At 39.6% G+C, this 15,917-nt stretch overlaps 1 protein-coding gene across 1 annotated transcript in view; it reads right to left on the reverse strand.

The window, feature by feature from the left end:
- Positions 1-7,331, reverse strand: part of ZDHHC17 (zinc finger DHHC-type palmitoyltransferase 17) — a 64,347-nt gene extending 57,016 nt beyond the window's left edge. The window contains exon 1 of the mRNA XM_058804648.1: positions 7,165-7,331. Within this exon, the coding sequence (XP_058660631.1) occupies positions 7,165-7,227 (63 nt within the window). The 5' untranslated portion in view covers positions 7,228-7,331. The remainder of the gene's footprint in view (positions 1-7,164) is intronic.
- Positions 7,332-15,917: the final 8,586 nt, after the last annotated feature.

The following is a 15,917-nucleotide window of genomic DNA, read 5'->3' on the forward strand; positions in this document are numbered from 1 at the left end:
AGAGGACAGTGTGCATGCTGAAATATCACTTACTGAGGCTGCTCCTACCTAAACATGTCAGTACCAATGGCAACATTGTTCAGTTTTCAAGCAAACAAACATCCTCCTTAATTCTGTAAATTTTCTTCCACATTCATAAAGTCTTATTACTTCCCTAAGCAAACAGGCAAACACAGTGAAACAAGCACTGTTGAAAGATTAATCTTCTGAGAAATCTGAGAGAAATAAGGCCTGTGCTTAATGAGTAAAAGCAAACTGAATCCAAACACAAATTTGGATCAAACTAGACATTTCTCTCTTATGCACTAAGAGGGCCTGTCTCAAAACAAATTTTTAACTTTAAAATCAATTACTGCCCAAATCAGAAGATACACAGAACAAAAATTTTAAATAGTTGAAAACTAGTTTAAGTGTTTCACCCAATGCCCAAGAAGCCACAATTTTACCATTGAGAAAAAGATGAGAGTGGTGAAAAACTGCACTATTTAAAAAGGCCACTGTAACAGAACAATTATAAAAAAATCTTGTAAGAATTGTAAATGAAGCACTGGCAATGATGATGACAAATTAGAAAAATATGAAAAAAAAATGCTAGCAAAAGGATACAATACCTCCCTATCCCTAGAAGGGCAAGCACCATCCTAGCAATAAAAGAAATTAACAAAAGTTGCCAAGATTACAAAGTAAGAATAATAGAACTGTCAATAAAAACACAAACCCACAAAATCTGAAAATGTTTGGTAAGTGCAGAACAAAAAGAAAATTTAAATTGCCCCAATAAAATGCTTTTTATAGAACAATAACTATAAAACTTCTGCAAATTACAGGTTGTTTGGGTCAACCATACAGTCCAAAAGATGTGAATATTGCTATTCATTATGCCAGAAGAAACTCCTGCAGTCTGGATACAAAATGACATGGGTTATAAACAGTTACCATTTTAAGTTATTGCTGCCTTTTCTAGGTTTTGATATAAAACTGACAAAAGAGCAAATACTAATATAGCAGACTACAAAGACTAGCACCATGGCTTCACAGGAAACTAAACCTGTCACTTGATTTTGATAAATTAGTAGCAATGGTCAAACACAGTTAATGTCCAAAATGTTTGGGTTAGTAGTGTCTGACATTTTGATTAAGAAATCAGAATACAATGAAAGTTAATGTGGTCTATCTTGCATGTATAAAAGCTACAGGTGAGCAAGCTTAATTATTTCTTTTGTGACAATTATACCTACTCTCCTTGTTAAGGAATATGCTCCAAAAAAACCTCATTCTGGTTATTTCAGTAGCTCCAATATTTAAACCCCCAGAGAGGTGTCAATGTGAAAATACTAAGCATCCTTCATAGGCTGTACCTTGACCCACCCTATTTCATCACTGCAACCCAGAAGTAAACAACAGTTAGAGATAATTCTTACTGGAGAGGAGGGTGGGGTGTGTGTGGAGAGAGAAAAAGGGGAACAAGTAATATTCTCTTTCTGATACAACTTAGGGAATATTGGGACAGGACAAAATTTGGGTTTTTTAAATATCAACAAAAGCCAGGTCCTATCTAAAATAAGGACCTATCCTAAAAACTACCTCAAAGGGTTGGTCATTATCTGAGTACAAGTTTCCAGTGTGACACAGTTCCCAACAAGACCAGTACAAATCTATCTATGGGGAATGATGAGCAGGAATCATAGGATGGCCTTGGCTGGAAGGAACCTTGAAGCCCATCCAGCTCAACCCCTCTGCTGTGAGCAAAGACACCTGCCTCAAGAGCTCAGACCCCATCCAGCCTGGCCTTGAAAACTTCCAGGGATGGGTCATCCAGAGGGTGTTTGCTGCCAGAGCAAACATAGTGCACTGCTTCCAAGTTCCTGCAACAGCTACTGCACTGACAGCAAAGCCATCAAAACACTGAAGGGACAAATGAACATGAGAGACTCAAAAGGGTCAGGAGGACTGCAGACCCTAACAGGAGTGTAGGGGTCTGATAATCATCAGCATATTAAATAGATACAGACAGACCTATATTTGGATAGGTATCTTGCAAGATGTAATGAACAGGAATAAATTAAATTCAGGCTAGACACATGTTTAAGTCTTCAACAGACTAATTAAATTTGAGGGCAACTTTCCCATTTATGCAATATGACCTATTAACATAGGATTTTATTTTCTTTCTTACTTTATAATTAGCACTCTGGCAATAAAAAGAATTAGTTAAAAACCTTCAGCCTGTGATATAAGGTTGGATTAGATCTGCAGTCGTCTCCATACTCAGCCTCTGGAGCTACCCAAGATATACCAAGCAAGGCTCAGCCTTCATTGTGAAGCATGCTAATTTGTCTGAGACTTCACAGAACTGTTGTCCTTTCTAAGCAGTATAATAAGTGATACCTGATCTTTAAATGAGCTCACAAATGCAAGACTAGTCTCGGGAGTGAAGCTGACTAAACAACACAGTAAGTTCTGGATCTGTACAGGACAATTAAGAACAATCCGCACTCCAGGACAACCCCAACAATATCGACACAACTCCAGAGAATAGAGCTGGATGGTAAAGTCAGGCCTTTCACTGAAATTTTGAACAGAAAAAATTAGAGCAAAACTTACAGTAGGTTTACTTGTTTTCTTCAAATCACCAAGAAGGAATATAAGTATATATGCTTCTAACTTCCTTGGTAGTTACAAACTGAACCACAGGGAGAGAAACAAAGATAAGAATGATGGCTTCCAACTGGAAAAATTCCTGTCAAACAGAGGCTATAACTGTTAATATTGCTTTTCAACTTTGCAGGAAGATTGTTCTTGGACAAGATTTTTTTAAATGCCAAGAGGAATCTGTAATAAACAATAACTTCCATCTTTCTCAAATATATCTACCACCACCTGATAGTGGTAAATACACTACACTGACATAGCAAACCAGATCTTCCTTCCCAGTAATAGCTCTTACCATTTAGGAAGAGATGCAGCTCTCAACAGCTGCAATATCTTTGGCAGTTAGGGCCATACTAGACACATATCTAGAATGTTTTTCAAATACAAAGGAGCATTACAAGCAAAATCCATTTTCTAAGATTCTTCTCCCTCCCCGCCCCTTGAATTTCAGAATAAAACATCCAAACCTATCATCACCTACCACAGAAGAGTTAGGAATTCACTCTTGTTTAGAAGATCCAAGGAATTTAAAGTTAGGTCTGTTGGCCTATGAAATAATTTAATCAGAGGACAACAAACATAATCAGCATGAACAACATTCCCATAGCAGGGCTACAGTGTATAAAAGGAAGCAGAGCTTGCTATTCTATCACCAGAAACTTAAACACTGGGAGAAGGGAACAAACCAGCAGGGAGGGACTCCTTGGCCCAGTGTTAGCCTGCCATGGCAGGGTGCTCTGCATCCCTCCTAATGGAGCCACCACATCACACACTGCAGGTCAACCACCCCGTGGCCATCTGAGATCTGCACCCATGGGGCTCCCTTTGGTCGACCATGTACTTCCCAACCTTGTTGAGAAATCCTAAGAATTCATGGATATGAATCAGAGTCACTCCAACACAGTCTACACTCCTCTACATTCATATATTTGACACACCACTCAGTTAGCCATTTGTGGAATTAAAAACTTGCATCTGGTCTATAGAAAGATCCCTGAACTCCAGCTGAAAGCATCAACAGCTGGATAATCCACTACTGCCCTCCCTCCTTCACTACAATGATTACTCACCCTCCACCTTTACCACTTGTGCTTTTCAATTTGACCCCATTCAACTTCACTTTCCAGTCACTGGATGTTGTTAAGCATGAACTGAATAAAACACTGGATTTCAGTAAGAAAATATTCACAAAGGGAAAAAAGATACCACTCACTTTTCCAGGTAAATGTGAACAGGGCTTTTGCAGGCCTTTTACCTCCTGTAAGGCATTATAAAAGTAATTTTTAATTCTTTCCCATACTCTTCACTATTTAATATTTTTTAAAGACAAAACTTCATCATGAGCATTGCCACATGTTCAGCCAAAAATCATCTCCTTGTTCTTATACATTTTTAAACAAAGCATTATACTGAGAACTTCTGCTGAACTGCTTGTTCATATTTGTATCCTATCAGTCAATAACTTTTGGAATACAATCCCATGCATGTGCCTCTTACCTTCAGTGCACTACTTTGAATATAGCTACTCTAAGGTGTGTCTTGCTAATATTTCAGCATAATTTCACATGAATTCTAGATGGTTTTCTACAGTTCCAACCTCCCTGCTTTGCACCCATCCATCTTGTTTGTCTGCAAAATTTATTATTGACAATTTTGATATTGCGTCCAAATCATTAAAGAAGAAAATCCAAGTCCAGTAGACTAACTCCTTCATGACTTTTAGGAACAATGAAATTCAGGAATAATCCTAACAGCTATTACCAAGATGGATCAGTTAGCCAGCAGTTCTCCAAGCATTTATCACATACTAAGATCCTCCTACAAGTATCACATTTGCTATCAATACTATTTGTTGTACTTCACCACTAAAATTATCTTCAGAAGCTTTGTTGTCCCACTGGCAATCTTACAGCTAGAAAGATGGGATCTACCCTGTCACACTAAACTGAACTTGCCATAAAGCAGAATAAATACCATTGGAAAGAAGAGTCTATTACTTAGGTTCAGCTTGCATTCATGAGGGAGGGAGCAAGGGAGGCCCAAGAACTCGGCATGGTACCACACAAAGCCCCTCAAAAGCAGTCCCATCACAAATTTCCTAAAGCATGCACATTTCCATTCATTTCTACCTCTTCTTACCAAAATTACCGAATCACTTTAAACTGAGTCTTTCACAAATAAATAAATAAACAAACAGATCTCCCAGCATGACAGTAGTTAAGTAATTTTCACTATTCCTTCAAAGCTCTTTCCTACAACACTAATATTGTATTCATAGTATTTCATGGCAAAATGCAAAGCCTTAGAGCCCAGATAAAAACAAACACATCCCTTCAAAACAAAAAAAAAATCAAACAAACAAAAAAACCTGCAAAAACTTCAAACAATTTGAAAGTAATCCAAATTAGTCAATACAAAAAGACAGTAAGAAGCAAAAGCCTCATTAAAAAAGGTGTACAAAAATACCTGAAAAAGATACCAAAAATAAACAACAGCATGAAGCAAAAAAAAAAGGTTAAGATTTTGACAGTCCTATAAAAAGCATCGGTATTAAATGTACACAAATGTTGAAACTGATTATATGCTCTAACGTCACTACTTACATAAGGACATGGTGCTATTTTCTTAAAAAGTGGAAATCACCATGTATTAGGGGCCCTGACCTTGAGAAGCGAGTGAACACAGATGCAGAGCATTGCTCAGTGGGCAGGTCTGTGCAGTACAGCTCTGCTATGGCACACCAGCCGTAAGTTTTCAAAAGAGCATCTCTGGAGGCTCTGTGAACAGCCACACACTGATGTCTCACCACCAACATGAAAAACATCCTTCTCTTTTAAAGTTTATCTGTACAAAGACGTTAGGGAATAAAGAAACACTCACTGAAATCCATGTAGACACTATCTTGTGAGTAAGATCTAGTCAGATACAGCATTTCTGGAAATATCGAATAAAACTCCCTCCAAACTAGTGATGTTGATTGCATATTAAAAGATTCCAGTTTATATTACAGCACACAATATATATTAACTTCAATTCCCATCTTTTGTGCAGACATTCAACTTTATGCATCAAAGGAACAGCATAAAATTCTACCAGACGAACTAGCTAGACTACAAATTTAAATTGAGATATTTTCGTTTGCTATACAATAAGTACTCCAAGTTAACAAACACTAGTCTTCAATCTTTAAAACACAATGAATTTCTGACAAGCTGTAAATACTTTTTATTCCACTTTCCAATCTTAGATTGCCTATTTCAAGTTTCCACAAGTTAAGAACACTGTCTTTCAAAGAACATCAACATCCTGCAGTCTGGATCACTACTGAAAAGTTGTGTCACTTCTGAAAATCATCAGACACCGCTACCGAGGGTACTGCATTTAATCTGACTCCAGTTAGGCTGCAAAAACGTGTAGCAACAGTCTACACACATCCCTTAAAATAAATCCCCAAAAAACAAACAAACAAACCAAAACCACAAAAAAAAACCCCAACCAACAACAAAAAACTCGAGACGTTCACTTGGGGTTTAGTGATAGCTAATTACCTTTCAGAACAGACGGGTCTATACCAAAGTCATGATCATAGTTTAGAGAGGTAGAGCAGGTAAGGTACAATGTATAGAGGCCTATACAGCCTCTTCAGTCATCAAATAAACTAACAGTCTTTTAAGATACTGTTTAAGGAAAAGATACCATCTGTTTAGCAAAAACTGGAGCCTGACATATGCACTTATCTGTTTTGTAGGCTGAAAAATCAATTCTTATAGTCCTTAACGTATCAGGTGACAAGTCCAAATGTAAAAGCTTTTCTAAACTATTTAAAATACCTTTCAAAACAATCATGCTAGTCCTCAAGAATACACACACGCTGCTGACAAAGGTGGGCGGCACAAAAGGAGGATAAAAGAAAACGGCATAAAACGACCTCTACATGTTACCTGTAAATATTCCTCCCACCGTCAACACACTGGAAAAAACCAGACCGCTCGCTCTCTAGATAAGCCCACGCCACACAGGGAGCGCTGGGCTGGATGGGGCCAGCCCCGACCTGCGGCTGAGCTGCAGACCGGTGCCATCAAACCCAAGGGAACAGTAATTCCTGCGAGCCGCTTTCCCCCGGGCAGCCGGGCCGGGCCGGGCTCCGAGCGCAGCCGCTCGGGGCCGGTGCGGCGGCACCACCCGGGGCGCCTCTGCCCCCGCCGCTGCTCCCCCGGCTTGGGGGCGGCCGGGACTGCCGGCGAGGGACCCTGCACCGCTCCCCGCCATCCGCACCCGCCTTTCCTCCCGGCCCGGCCCGGTCCTGCCCACCCCGGCCCGCCACCGCCGCCACCGCGCACACCCAGGCCGGCGGCGGGGGGCGGCAGCGCCGCACCTCCCGCCCTCCGTGCACCCCGCCCGCCCTCCTGCCTGCCGAGCCCCGCTCCCCCCCGCCCCACGGCGGGACGCCGTCCGGGCCGCGCCCCGAGCCCCGCTCCCGCGCCCCGCTCCGTGCGGGAGGGCCGCTCGCACCTCCGGGTGCAGGATGGGGACGCAGCCCGCCTCCTTCTCGTACTCCTCCAGCGGCGCCGCCATCTTCCTGCCAGCCCCGCGCCCGCTGCATGCCGGGTAGTGCGCGTGCCCGCCGCGCCCCCGCGCGCCGCCGCTTCCTCTGGCGGCCCGGGCGGGAGGGACGGAGTGGGGTGAGGCGGCCTGAGGGTGCGAGTTAGCTACGGGTGTACATATATATATATATATATATATATATATATTATATATACATACAGTGGGTGTCGTGTGTGGTGTACATATATACACACAGGGTATGTTGTACATATATACACACGGCGTGTATCGTGTGGTGTACAAATATATATATATATATACACACACACACAGCGTGCGTCGTGTATGGTGTACATATATACACATACACAGCGTGTGTCATGTGTGGTGTACATATACACACACAGCGTGTTGTGTATTCTCCTGGAATCCATACTCAGTATAGCGCAGGTTAGCGGAGATACCCCTAATGAGGAGTGGGGTTCATTACAAGTTGGAATGTGAGCCAGAAGAGAGCCCTTCACCTTCTGCCTTTAATGGAGATTTGGTTCCATACTAAGCAGTGTCTGTCCATTTTTTTCTGGGGGCTACCTTCATGCCTGCTGGAGTAGCAAAGAGAGCATGGGAAGAAAGCAAGAAGGTTTTAGTTAGGTTTTTGCTCCCAGCTGCAGGAATGTTTGAAACCCCCAGCAGAACTCCCTGAGGAAGCAATTCCTTGCAACCATTCGTGCCCTACTGGGCCAGTGGTTTCTCACATCCCGACCAGATGGCTGCAGATTTGGGGACAAGTGACAAAATAGCTCTGTTTAGCTGGTCATTTCTACTGTCACAGGCTGAATAGTGTGCATACAGCCAAGATCAGGAATCCTAAAGTGCTTTATTTCTTTTTTTAAAAAATAAATTACATTTTAATCAAAAATGGTTTTGCAATTACAGAACGTTATTGCTGGTTTGACTACGGCTCTATATTGCTATATCTATGGTGCTCTCATTTGCTATTGTGAGAAAGGGACCTTTGGATAATACATTTTGTTGTATCATAATACATTAAGCTCATAAGCCTAAAACCCTACAATGATATTCTCTTCATTACTCTTTTCTATCTCATGCAAAATGTAACAGAGAAGCACTAATAAAATCTGACTGCAGCATTATTAAAATGTTAAACCATAAATGTCTTTTTTTTAATGTATTTAAAATCAAAATTGTGAAGAAGAATGACATAAGATTTAGAAAGCGGGGGTGTGAAACAGGTCTCAAAGCACATATTTGAAACCATAAGGGCTGAAGGGCTAAAAGAGCAGAACAAGACACTGAGTATACAGGAGAGGATCTTTTTTTAACTGTCTATATTATTAAATGTACTAGGGCTTAGATATAATTTGCAATTTGATTTGCATGAGGAAGAGGGTTTTCAATCCCCTACAACCTCCAGAAATAGAAATCCTATTAATCATGACAGTTCATCACTCCTGTTTATAATAAAAGCAAAGGTGTTAAAATAACTAAAAATCTTTATAGTATTTTTACTATTCAGATTATTTTTCCTTAGAACTCTGGAGAAGTTATGCTTTGTCCCATAGCTCTGAACGGGATTGTAAACACTCTGACATCTCTCTAGGTATTTATAGCCTATTCTTCACAGATCTATACATTTGCAAAACAATTCTGTTTCCAGATATTTCTGTACAGAGAATTTTTGCTGCTTGAACTGAGGCCTGATCTGCGAGTGTAGTTCATGTGCAGCCTATTATATTTTTCTTCAGAACAAGTGTCCCTTTTACTGCCAAGTAACAGCAGAACTAGAATATGGGATTGTGCTGCTGTGCCTCTGCATTGGAGCTCCTCGTTCAAAAGCTAGCAGTGGTTCAGGAGTTTAAAAAGTTTTCCACACTTGAAGCATTCCCTGTCCTTTCCTAATCTACATACCATCTAACATAATTACATGGAAATGTGATTCTTCATTGTTTTGCATTGTCATTACAGAGAGGTTATGACCTGTGCAGAGGAAGCAAATGGCAGATAGAAACCCAACAATCTGCTACAGTAACAAAGTTTACTCCTATTTCCCACAAATCTAAAAGGCTGTAAGGTTAGATGTTTTTCTGGACTCTGCCAAAATAATTACTATCTGACCTTAAGAAAGTATTTCACTTCTCTATAATTTACTTTGCTCACTTGTAAATCAAAAACTTTGTCATCTCATTCGGGGGGTAGTCTGGGAATTTATTACCATTGCAGAGCAATTTTATCTCTCTGATTAAAGATGCCTTGTAAATGCCAGGAATTGTTGTTGATCAATGGCAGGAAATGCTCTTCCGTGTGATTGCATTGAATGCTCCATAGCTGATGTGTGAAGTGCTCTCCCTATTGACCCAAGAGGTTTTATCCAGCTCTACTTAACTAGGCATGCAGTAGGGACAAGTCTGTAATATTGGTTAAACAACACACACTAGAAATTATTTTAGGTCATATTCTCACAAAAAGTAAACAGTTCACCAGTACCACAGACACAGATTTTCTTGCCTTTGTTTTGCTTTATGTTAATCACTGTGAAAAGGGGCATAAGGTCTTGAGACCTTTTAATTTTCAGGTAAGCCAAACAACAGACGAACTGGAAGTAAATAGCACAAAGTCTTATGAGTCTCTATTCTGTGACATGAATTTTATCTTCTTTAACAAGTTATTAGGAAAAAAAAACCCTCTGGCAGAGACAAAACATATTTATGGAACACACATCTGTATACATTATTCAGTGCTAGGCATGACTGTGCAGCCTTTTTAGCTTCGGTATTCTACTAGACTGTGAAATGTGACAGTGAAATAAAAGACTTTTAACACACATTTCTTAGTAATAGCTTTGTATTATGCCATCAACACTTAACTAAAAGTGTGTGTAAACAATGTTTAACTTTGCAAGGAAATATTGCTATTAAAGCTAAATGTTTATTCTCATGGCAGGTCAAAACTTAAAGTAAAAATATTGGAATGTCTTAGTACAAAAATAGGTAGCAAGTCAAAAGTACTTTACCTAACCCGACAAAGATGTGTATCTTTAAAACAGTTGTGCATGTCCTTCACTTTTCATACATAGTTTTGATTAATCCTATTCTAATTAATAAATCATCAGATGGATTTGCCAACCTTCAGAGGTGCCTCTGAAATTTTCTCTGGCATAATTGTCACTTGCATTGTGACCCAAAAAACTAGCCTCACTATCAAGGGCTAAAATATCTGGAGAAGCCATGTCGTGGTCCTGTTCTCTTGAGTATATTTGCAGAGGGGCTATGAGTAATTATCTTTATTATTCTCTATCTATGCTTCATTTTCTTATCCCATTACTGTTTGAGCCTTGTGCTTTATGTATTGGAAATGACACCCACCTATCTAAATGTGTATACCAAAATGAATATATAAAATGTGTCATTCTGCATGGGTTTATCCAAGTCTATGATTTCTCTCTGCATTCACTCCTACATGGAGAACATCCACTTCTCACAGTTTGGACCAGTTTGGGTGACTGAAAGCCTGTGAGTTTGCATGACAGCTCCACAGAATTTGTCTTTAAAAATATAATCCGGCTGAAAATGCTCTCAAAGCAAGTGCATTAAGAGAATATTAAATATGCATGATTGAAAACAGAAATCAGACAGTGAAATTCTTCAATACAGCCCCTCTTATAGCTGCAGGCACTGCTTCTGTTACAGTATCTCAGGGCTCTGACAGCAGTGTGGATGTGAATGAAACCTGTGTGACTGGTCCCAACTGCCTGCCCCGCCCTCTTGAGAGAGATTGTGGTATTTTCGGGGTCTCCCGTGCAGGAAGGAAAGAAGAATCTGCCTCCACGTTCTCAGAAGGCTAATTTATTATTTTATGATATTATATCACATTAAAGAATGCTATACTAAAACTATACTAAAGAATAGAGAAAGGATACTTACAGACGGCTTAACAAGATACTGATTAAAAACTCGTGACTGACTCCTCGGACTGACTGTGATTGGTCATTAAGTAAAAACATTTCACATGTTGGATAAACAATCTCCAACCACATTCCAAAGTAGCAAAACACAGGAGAAGCAATCAGATAATCATTGTTTTCATTTTTCTCTGAGGCTTCTCAGAGAAAAATGGAGAAGAAATCCTGGCGAAGGGATATTTCCAGAAAATATGACAGTGGCAAGGAGTGACTGTCCTGCAAGGCAGATCCATCAGATCTCGCTGTAGGTCCAATCCTGAACTACTGCAGGCTTCAGCAGTTAGGGTAATGTGAGATTTCAGCATCCTGGGCAGGAAGCCATGGCAGTTCAGGAGAGGACTCATGAGGGGATCAAGTGTCCTTACTCAGCAGTGACAGCATCTGTCAGCCGGGATGGCTGGGGACAGCAGTCGTGTGGCCATGTAATGTGCTGCCGCATGTCAGCCGGTGCTGCTGTACAAGGCTGCAGTGGGGGATGTGATTTCCCTCGCTGCTGAGCGTGGTCAGGTTCTTCTCTGCACAGCCAGTGCAGAGGATCAGTCACAGTGGCTGCGTTGGGCAGTTTGTTCCTGAGCATCACCAAAGAGAGCCTGCAATGCTCTTACACCAGTTTATTATCAGTGTGTTTCTGAATTCCAGTGGTGGTCATCTTGATTTACACTGTTGTGTTGAGAGAAGAAAGTCAGATGCTTTACTCTTTGCCAAATAGCACTGTACATCATGGCAGGTGGTTTTAGGTACCATGAAGCAATCCTCCTGAAACAGGGGGGAAAATATTGGAAAAATCCCAGCTGAACTATCATCCAATGTCTGGGTTCTCCCTGTAGTCTGTAGTGTACACAGCATGGACAGGGGTCCTAAAAGGGAAAGTCACCTTCTTCTCTACTCCTCCTGAGTGTATTCATTGGGGGCAAGCTTCTTTTGATGGGATAAGAAGCCATAGTATTGTCTACTGGTCTGCAAATGATAGGTGCTTTTATGGAACAGGGTGACTCTGCCAAGGAAGTCTTCTCTTTTGCTTCATAGCCTCTTGCTCCCTTGGAAACAGTCCAGGAGGTTGCTAGTCTTAAAAAAGGCCCAGTGGCAATGTTTGATATAAAACATCAGAAAAATAATATATTTGTACTATTTCCCCCTCACTTTCCTTAACGGAGCAAACTTTCCATTTTACTACTGGAAGCTGGAAATGCCCTTCCAGTGAGGAAATTGTCACCCATTTCATTTAAAGGGAGCCTTTTCTGCATGTAGTTTCCCACTGCATAATTGGACCCCAAATCCCTGTATTAAATTATATCCAGGGAGATGTCCCTATAGAGTTATTGAAACATAATGCTGATGACATGAGCACATAGAGAAAACAGGGACAATCTGCAAGATGCTAGACATCTACTAAAAAAAAAAACCCTAAATAAATTATATTTGTTGAATCCTAAATGTCTAAATTAATCTTGTGCTTTCAAAACAGTAAGCACATCAGCCTGTGAATCCAATATCTCTTTCTGGAGAGATTCTTTCTGTCACTTTCTGTTGCTTTCAAGTTTTTTTGTAGAATCATTACTTAGTATTTGAACACAGAGGGGTAAGGACTAAACATAATTTGCTGCTAAGCATAGCACCCTTACTCTCCATTTTTGGTGGTTTTGCATTTTAGTGTATATTTCTTTTCTGCCAAAATAATCTTATTAGCATGAAATATGTATAACCCGTGAGTGACATAAAGCAATCATATTATTTCCCTAGGTGATTATCTTTGCTGATGCAATTCCACTGCTGACAAATTCTGCATTGATTTTAAAGTGCAGAAAATGAGTGGGGTTATCTAACTTGACTTTTTATTCCCTTTTTTCCCCCCCTTTAAGATGATGTGCTTCTATTTCCCACTCACTGTGTTTTAAATATCTGATCTTGATACCACATCATACTCACGGATGACTTTGCTGCTCTCTTTTATGTCAAAGGACCATCTCTCCTTTCTTTGCTCATTACAGTCAAAGTGGCTATTACTTTGTGTTCTCATTACTTAGACTAGGTAGATCTAATAGGTGCACTAAAATAATTTTTCAGTTACCTGAGTCTGTTAGTCCCCTGTGAGTTTCCCCCCAGAGCTTGTTCTTGGCACATTCAGTAACGTGCCACATGTACCGGTTTGTTCTGCTGACACATCTGCCTGTGCTCGTGTTTTGGGGAAACCCAGGACTAGTGTGATGCAGCTGACACTGAATTATGCTCCATATTTGTAAAGGAAAATGGACAGACTTAAATTGAAGACTGGATTACACTTTCTGAACTTTTTTCCTTTTCTACTTTCATTTTCTTTATCCTTTGTCCTCTCCCAGACCTGTCTTTATATCTTTTGCATTGGGCTGATTATTCTAGCTGCCTTTGGAGAAGGTGCAGAATATATCCAAAGAATGAATTTTTGAAACACAGGCAGTTGCCAAGGCAGAAACTCACTGCCAAAATGAAAACCAGTGACAAACCAATAAAATAAAATTAATAGTAATTCCACTACTTTAAAAATATACCATTGAGAATGAAGCAATAAATATTCAACAATCGTTTTATGGAAATACTGCATCCTCAGGAATTTAGGTTGGAGCGGGCTGAATGATGCAATAAGAGAAGAATAACAGTGAAGAGTTTCATTTACAATCTTTGGTTGAAAACCAATAAATGAATTCTTTTTGGCACTTTATATCAAATGAAGCAAATATTTTTCCTGCTCAGATATAAAGCAAGCTCTGAGGAACATGGTAGACTAACACCCTTCCCCTTTACAAATGAGAATTTTCTAGCTGAATTAAAATAATTTTCAGTGACCAAGGTGAAGTCCAAACATAAATTAATAAGACACTTCTACAAATAGCATGGTCCTAGAATACTACTGTTTTACAATCCTCTTGAGGAATTGTTGTTATCATGGCCATGGCAGCGAATGTGTAGAGCCCATTGTCAAGGGAGGTGTATTGTCAGGGATAGACCTGCTCATTCATTGCACATGAAAGAGTAGAAAAAAGGAATAGTACAGGAAAACAATATAAAAGAGGGAAACTTTATCAAAAGTAATGAAAAATAAAATAATTTTTTTTTTATAATGATAAATTAAATAAAAAGATGATGAAAGTTTCTGATAATAGAGAAGAGCAAGAGATGAGAAGTGCTCAGTTCGAAGAGACCTACAATAATCATCTAGTCCAACAGCCTGATTACCTCAGGGGTGGCTATTTGCTTTTCATGGGAGATGTTTAAATTCTCTGTGGTTGGTTTTGAGTTTTTTTTTGGAGAGAACAATTAATTTGCTTATTGAAGTCCTTAAAGCATGCTATGCAGGTATTTTAGATTTATTATATTATTGGAATTAAGGACAGAAAAAATAAGCCAACAGCACTTATGAAAAACTTCCAAAATTGTGATGGAAAGTGTTGCATGAATTACCATCTTATTTAGGTTTTTGCTGAATTTAAGTTAAATTAATAACAGTTGCACAGAGGCAAATACTCTAAGCATAGGGGCCAATATAAATTTGACCGTGTTTTAATGGAAAAGAGAGGTAACAGTTTTCTGCCCTTGACTAAGAAAGGATACATAGCAGCAACCTCTTCCACTGACTCTGGGGGAAAATTCTTTCATTAGATTCATATAAGGACTGCCAGAATATTGAAGGTATGACCAAATGTAGAAATAATCCCCACAACCAGTCTTTAAAATAATCAAGTAAGTAAATACATCAAACATTCATAAGGTTTGGATGCAAATGGCTAATCTGAAATGCAAACTCAAACATCCCTAATATTCAATACACCATATTAAACATCATGCTGTGTGATTATAAAAAAAACAAGCCTGGAGTTCAGAAAGTTGTGTGTTTAGATGGTATGCTTGGGAATCATAAAAGACATCAAAACGTATTGGAGGTGCATAGTTGGTATAATCAAATCTGGAAGCTGTAGGGAGAGAACCAGTGGCACTGTTTTTGGAATGAATGCAGGCGAACTGAGCTGTCACATTAAAGCTGACAGCCGTGCTACGCAGCTCTAATCTGCTGTGCAAAGATCTGGGTTAGGAGAGGATGGAAATCTACAGATGCACGATTCCAAGTCTGCCTTCCTGAGCTTGCAAATGAAAGTCAAAAACCATGCCTGATCAGAAAAATCAAAAACCATGGGCAATGTAGATAATTCCAGAAAGAGGCAGATGATTTAACCCTCTTTCACAATTCTTTTCTGGAAAAAAAGTCTCTAGATGCAAAGACATTTTTAATGCAATGACTGTATTATCTCCCTTGAGATGCTGAGGTAACACAGTCAAAATAGCATCGATGATTCTTGCAGCTTGATGAGACAGACTTCCCTTGAATTGCTGCAAAGTTTAAGACTCTCTTCCCCTGCTCTTGAGAGAATCATCACTTAAGAGATTTCCCAGCACTCTAACTGCACATCTTGATGGTAATGGGAAGTGGCAACACTTCTGAACTTGCAGGACCTTGGTCATCTTGGGTTTCATTTACTGCTGGTGCTTTTAGTGGTCCTTAAAAAAAAAAAAAAAAGGAAAAAGAAAAAGAAAAAAGGCTTACTCATGCTTTAATACAGTGGAAATAAAAGGTTTGGCATACAGAATGGTATTTAATAGATGAGTATATATCTGGGCTTTAAAACTGCTACAAATGGTCATATATTGTAGCAAAAGGAGTTTATTATACTAAAGCATGCTGCTGCTAATTTATAAGCTCTTTCTCTTAGGT

This window comes from Ammospiza caudacuta, chromosome 5 (assembly GCF_027887145.1).
Source record: "Ammospiza caudacuta isolate bAmmCau1 chromosome 5, bAmmCau1.pri, whole genome shotgun sequence".
Classification (NCBI taxonomy): domain Eukaryota; kingdom Metazoa; phylum Chordata; class Aves; order Passeriformes; family Passerellidae; genus Ammospiza; species Ammospiza caudacuta.